The sequence below is a fragment of the Cherax quadricarinatus genome, chromosome 1, assembly GCF_038502225.1.
Source record: "Cherax quadricarinatus isolate ZL_2023a chromosome 1, ASM3850222v1, whole genome shotgun sequence".
In the NCBI taxonomy this organism is placed as follows: domain Eukaryota; kingdom Metazoa; phylum Arthropoda; class Malacostraca; order Decapoda; family Parastacidae; genus Cherax; species Cherax quadricarinatus.
Window position 1 is genome coordinate 41481787 of NC_091292.1, and position 6773 is coordinate 41488559.

The window sequence follows — 6773 nt, forward strand, 5'->3', positions numbered from 1 at the left end:
AGGGAGGCAGAGAGAGAGGCGAGGAGAGAGGAGAGTGAGGAGAGAGCCGAGAGAGAGAGGGAGCGAGAGAGAGGAGAGAGCGAGAGAGAGAGAGAGCGAGAGAGAGAGAAGAGTGAAGAGAGAGAGAGAGCGAGAGAGAGAAGAGCGAGAGAGAGAGAGCGAGAGAGAAGAGAGAGCGAGAGAGAGTGAGAGAGAGAAGAGCGAAGAGAAGAGAGAGTGAGAGAGAGAGAAGAGCGAGAGAGAGACAGAGAGCGAGAGAGAGAGAGCGAGAGAGAAGAGTGAGAGAGAGAGAAGGCGAGAGAGCGAGAGGGAGAGAGAGCGAGAGAGAGCGAAGGAGCGAGAGAAGCGAGAGAGGCGAGAGAGAGCGAGAGAGAGCGAGAGAGAGAGAGCGAGAGAGAGAAGATGACAGAGAGACAGAGGACCTTGGAGCAAGAGAAGCGAGAGAAGAAGAGAGAATGAGCGAGACAAGCGAGCGAAGAAGCGAGCGAGAAGAAGAAGCTGGCAAGAGAGAAGAGCGAGAAGAAGCGAGAGAGAGTGAGAGAGAGAGCGAGAGAGGAAGATGGGAGAAGAAGAGCGAGAGAGAGAAGAGCGAGAGAGAGAGTCAAGAGAAGAAGAGTGAGAGAGAGAAGCGAGAGAGAAGAGCGAGAGAGAGAGCGAGAGAGAGAGCGAGAGAGAGACAGAGCGAGAGAAGAGAAGCGAGAGAGAGAGCGAAGAGAAGACAGAAGAGCGAGAAGAAGACAGAAGAGCGAGAGAGAGAGAGCGAGAGAGAAGAGAGACAGAGAGACAAGAAGCCTGTGAGAGAAGAAGGAAGAGCGAGAGAGAGAAGAGAAGCGAGAGAAGAGAGAAGAGCGAGAGAGAAGAGAGAGCGAGAGAAGAGAGAAGAAGCGAAGAGAGAGAAGAGCGAGAGAGAAGAGAGCGAGAGAGAAGAGCGAGAGACAGAAGAGAGCGAGAAGAGAGAGAAGAGCTAGAGAGAGCGAGAGAGAAGAGACTGAGAGAGAGAGAAGCGAGAGAAGAAGAGCGAGAGAAGAGAGCGAGAGAGAGAAGCGGGGAGAGAGAAGAGCGAGAGAGAGGAGCGAGAGAAGAGCGAGAGAGAGAGTGAGAGAGAAGAGCGAGAGAAGAGAGAAGCGAGAGAGAAGAGCGAGAGAGAGAGCGAGAGAGAGAGTGAGAGAGAGGAAGCGAGAGAGAGAAGAAGCGAGAAGACAGAGAGCGAGAAGAGACAGAGCGAGAGAAGAGCGAAGAGACAGAGCGAGAGAGAAGAGCGAAGAGACAAGAGAGCGAGAGAGAGAGCGAAGACAAGAAGAAGCGAAGAGAGAAGAAGCGAGAGAGAGAGCGAGAGAAGCGAGAGAGAGAAGCGAGAGGAGAGAAGAGCGAGAGAAGAAGAGCGAGAGAGAAGAGCGAAGAGAGAAGCGAGAGAGAGAGCGAGAGAAGAGAGCGAGAGAGAAGAGCGAGAGAGAGTGAGAAGAGAGAGAAGTGAAGAGAGAGAAGCGAGAGAGAGAGAGCCAGAGAGAGTTGAGAGAGAGAGCGAGAGAGAGAAGCGAGAGAGAGAGCGAGAGAGGAGAGCGAGAGAGAGAGCGAGAAGAGAGAGCTGAGAGAGAGAGAGCGAGAGAGAGAGAGTGAGAGAGAAGGCGAGAGAGGGAGAGCGAGAGAGAGAGAGAGAGCAGAGAGAGAAGGCGAGAGAGCGAGAGAGAGAGAGGGAGAGAGAGAGAGCGAGAGAGAGAGTGAGAGAGAGAGGCGAGAGAGAAGGTCAGAGAGAGAGAGCGAGAGAGAGAAGGCGAGGAGAGAGAAGAGCGAGAGAGAGAAGAGCCCGAGAGAAGAGAGGGAGCGAGAGGGAGAGAGGCGAGAAAGAGAGTGAGAGAGAGAGGCGAGAGAGAGGAGGCGAGAGAGAGTGAGAGAGAGAGAGGAGGAGGAGAGAGAGAGAGAGAGAGAGAGAGAGAGAGAGAGAGAGAGAGAGAGGGGCGAGAGAGGCGAGAGAGAGAGAGAGAGCGAGAGAGGGAGGCGAGAGAGAGAGAGAGCGAGAGAGAGAGCGAGAGAGAGGAAGAGCGAGAGAGAGTTAGAGAGTGAGGAAGGCGAGAGAGAGCGAGGAGGCGAGAGTGAAGGAGAGAGAGGCGGAGAGCGAGAGGCGAGGAGAGAGAGCGAGAGCGAGAGAGAAGAGACGTCTCATCTTCTCCCGCCTGGACCCATCCTGGATGGATTCTGTCATTTCAGCAGAGCCTTCAACATAGGAGGGATGTGGGTGGCCTTACTGTTGCGCATGGTACAAGGCCAATATTGTCAAAATACCACCACTTGGATCCACTTCCCGAGAGGACAGCGCAAACGAAATGCTTTTATGCCACAAGACGGCAAGGGCAGAGCAGCAACCTTCACTCTGGCTGTATTTCTTCCCTTCTCCAGAACATCACTCCATCTGAGATCATACATACCCAGGATGACTCGCTCGAGTATGGAACACATTCGTTCAAGCAATGTGATGTCCAACAAGATAATGTCAGCTTGATCAAATGAAAATGCTGGCCCACAGATGGCAAACCAACTTCATCCTGTTCCCTACTTGTATGTTCCTCATAAGCAATAAAAATAAGCTCAAATGAGCTGATGTAGGTAAGTTCAGCTCTTAGCTTATCAATAAAGATTAGGAATCTAACCTGTAAATAGCTTGTCAAGCTAAAGCTAGGGATCCTCCTTGAACCTTGTCAAACCATGTGTAAACAAAGGAGCGAAGAGAGAGGCAGAGCTGAGAGAGAGAGAGAAGAGAGGTAGAGGAGCGAAGAGAGAGAGAGAGAAGAGCGAGAGAGAGAGCGAGAGAGAGCGAGGAGGCAGAGAAACAGGAGGCGAGAAGCGAGAGCGAGAAGCGAGAGAGAGAGAGAGAGTGAGAGAGAGAGAGCGAAGAGAGAGAGAGTCAGAGAGAGAGAAGAGAGAGAGAGTCAGAAGGCAGAAGAGAGAGAGAGAGCGAGAGAGCGAGGAAGGCAGAGAGAGAGCAGAGAGAGAGAGCGAGAGAGAGTACAGAGAGACAGAGAGGGCAGAGAGAGAGGCGAGAGAGAGAGAGGAGAAGCGAGAGAGAAGAGCAGAAGAGAGAGCAGAGAAGAGCGAGAGAGAGAGAGAGAGTGAGAGAGAGACAGAGAAGAAGAGAGGACAGAGAGTCAAGAGAAGAGAGAGAGAGAGTGAGAGCAGATATATATAGTTTAAAGTATAGTTACATGGGTTTACTACATACATAGTTTGCATACATAGTTGGTTTACATATATAAGGTCTATAGACAGAAGGCCTACATATATATATGGCCTACAGAGACAGATGGCTCTGCAATGGCTCAGCAGGCCTACTGGCAAGGCTCAGGCAAAGGCAGGCCAGGCCAGCAGCTCACAATCATGGCTCTGCAGGCTCAGGGTTTCGAGAGAGAGAGAGCGAAGAGAGAGAGAGAAGGCAGAGAGAGAGAGAGAGAGAGAAGAGAGAGAGAGAGAGGCAAGAGAGAGGGAAGCGAGAGAGAGAGGCGAGAGGAGGCGAGAAGAGCGAGAAGGAGCGAGAAGAGCGAGGAGAAGCGAGAGAAGGCGAGAGAGGCGAGAAGGAGCGAGAGGCGAGAAGAGAGCGAGAGAGAAGAGAGAGAAGGCGAGAGAGAGAGCGAGAGAGAGAAGGCGAGAGAGAGAGAGAGAGAGAGAGAGAGAGAGGAGAGAGAGAGAGAGGGAGGCGAGGAGACAGAGGAGCGAAGAGAGAGAGTGAGAGAGAGCGAGAGAGAGAGCGAGCGAGAGAGAGCGAGAGAGCGAGAGAGAGAGCGAGAGAGCGAGAGAGAGAGAGAGCGAGAGAGAGAGCGAGAGAGAGAGCGAGAGAGAGAGCGAGAGAGAGAGCGAGAGCGAGAGAGCGAGAGAGCGAGAGAGCGAGGTTTAGATGTAAACGAGGGAAGGTTCAGTGTGGTTAGTAGGTGTTAGATGTACCTATGATGACAGCTGGATTAAGCGTGTGATCCAGTTTGGTAGTGGGGATATTAGGTTTATACTTTTGCCTAAGTGTCCCACAGGATGATTGCATTACTCTGTATATAACGCCTTGCTATGCTTGGTCACTTACCATCACACCTATGTAAGAGGGTTGAGGTATATATTTTTTCAGAGGTATTGTACGCATGTATGCTGTTAGAATGCTTGGGTGTGGTTTGTTGTGATTGTGATACTGTTGCGATGTGACAGGCTTATATGCTCATGTAAAGCTAGGAGAATGAGTGACAGAGTAATGTATACTGATGAGAAACAGTGGTTGGTTGCCCAAATGAGGGGTAAGAGGGGGGGGGGGTAAGGAGTGTTGAAGTGACTGACTTTGCAACTTGGTAGTGTTTCTTGTATACACCTTTGTTTTGTACAATGGCCTTTGTGCAGTGAATAGGTTGTGATAGGGTAGTTTATTTACGTGTTCGCATTAGGTTACAGAAGCCTGTGCTGTGATACTGAATTTTGTTGATAGCATATTTAATCTTATATGATATATCACTTGTATGTGTACAACGACATATTATTATAATCAAAAAGAAGCGCTAAGCCACAAGGGCTATACAGCCAACGACATGTTAATTCAGTAATTGGCCAATGTGTTTGGCGGAGGTGTGTGTAGCTCCGGCGGATACAGATACTTCTGTATGATTTAACCCCAGGATAGGGGTAGTTATTAGGAATGTGTTTTTCTTGTTACATTAATATGTGTGATGTCTTCTTTACATAACTCTACACGAGTACTGTTGTTTTGGTCCGCTGCACGTCACACTTATGTTGAAGTGAGACGTGACAATGTTAAGTGTTTTTCATATATATATATACTGACAGGTTGCTCGAGTGGTGTGTAGTGTGCTTGTAAATTTTGTAGTTTTTCTGTGTCGGGTTTCTTCTGTGTGTGTATGTGTGTATGTTTTTTCCTTTATGTACTTATTGTTCTCAGTATGTCTAATTATATCTATCTATCTATCTATCTATCTATCTATCTATCTATCTATCTATCTATCTATCTATCTATCTATCTATCTATCTATCTATCTATCTATCTATCTATCTATCTATCTATCTATCTATCTATCTATCTATCTATCTATCTATCTATCTATCTATCTATCTATCTATCTATCTATCTATCTATACATATATACATATACATATATACATATACATATATACATATACATATATACATATACATATATCTATATACATATATCTATATATATATATATATATATATATATATATATATATATATATATATATATATATATATATATATATATATATATATATATATATATATATATATATATATATATATATATATATATATATATATATATATATATATATATAATGTTTGTCTGCACAAGATATGCTCTCAATAAAATATATATAAAAAAATTACTCTGCTTGAAGTATAACACAGATCATCAGTTGAAGATTATTGCCGACACTCGGAACAATGATCAGTGTCAAGGTCGCAGTTACTCATTTTCTTCAGATTTATAGTTTGGTAACATCAGCGAACTAAGAATCTTATATTTTCATAAACTTGATACATGGTGCAATATGGGCAACAAATTTATGTTCTATATCCTTAAAAAATTTCGTTCTAGTAATACTTAAAACAATTAGGCGCTTTACATACGAAACAATAAAAAAAGTGAGTTAGGGTTATTAATGAATTGTGAAAGTACTGAACAGTGCACATACAAGAAGTGCTCAGTTTACAATGCACTGGTTACCGTATAAACTTTACTAAGCTAAGCATACTTTCACTGCAATACTGTAATTGTTATCTCACTGCAATACTGTCATTGTTATCTCACTGCAATACTGTCATTGTTATCTCACTGTAATACTGTCATTGTTATCTCACTGTAATACTGTCATTGTCACCTCACTGCAGTACTGCAACTGTTATTTCACAATACTACCATTATCATCTCAAAATATTGCCATCGTGATTTTACTGTAAAACTGTAATTATCTCGCTGTAATACAGTACTGTTATCTCACTAATACAGTACTGTTATCTCACCGTAATACAGTACTGTTATCTCACTGTAATAAGAGTACACAGCAGCAGATTCATTCCCCCGGAATACTGAACTGTTTACGTAGCGCAGAATTGGCTAAACCGCAATCAAATCTCCTTGTTTTAGCAGCTTCTAGAGTAATGTTATATTCTATGTACCTTGACATTATACCTTCCATTCTTCCAAGCGCTGTATGACCTATACAGGGTTAGCGCTTCCCCCATGAATATAACAACGTAATAATTACAGTAACATCCCCAGTAAACCGGATTCTTCAACAAGTTCCCTTAGAAATTCTTATTTATCACCGCTCTTGTCAAGCTATTCCAAACACATTGATCAGAAAAATAAAAAAAAGTTTTAGGACGATACCAGAAACAGAAATTCCATCAGAGAGGCCATCCTTGGCGCAGTGAAGACCAGAGTGACGCACAACCCACCTACACCACACCACTGGTGACCTCTTAAGATGGAAGGAAGACAAACAGTGTTTGTCTGTTGTTCTGGTGCGCAAAAAAGCTCCATTTTTAACACAGTAGACGATGAAAGCTTCGATTAGAATTTTCTATTTTTCAGATTCCAGCTAATCAGTATATTACAATGCACTGCCTAAATGGGGGAAAAAAAATCTAAAAATTAGTTACTTGACTGTTTTGATTAGTTTCAAGTCTATCAGCTGCAAGAGAGTCGAGAAAACTGCGTTTTTCAACTTTTCACCACTTATGTAATGGAATATGCATTGATAGTTCA

At 44.8% G+C, this 6773-nt stretch overlaps 1 protein-coding gene across 3 annotated transcripts in view; it reads right to left on the reverse strand.

Moving 5' to 3' along the window:
- LOC128685131 (salivary peroxidase/catechol oxidase-like) overlaps window positions 1–6550 on the reverse strand; it is a 142797-nt gene extending 136247 nt beyond the window's left edge. For 2 of the 3 annotated variants that reach the window (XR_011391587.1, XM_070081780.1), the window contains exon 1: window positions 6396–6550. Coding sequence is in view for 1 of the 3 variants with exons in the window: in XM_070081780.1 (XP_069937881.1) it covers window positions 6396–6548 (153 nt within the window). In the remaining 2 variants the exon portion in view is untranslated. The remainder of the gene's footprint in view (window positions 1–6395) is intronic. The other variant, XM_070081867.1, reaches the window with a different exon arrangement.
- Window positions 6551–6773: the final 223 nt, after the last annotated feature.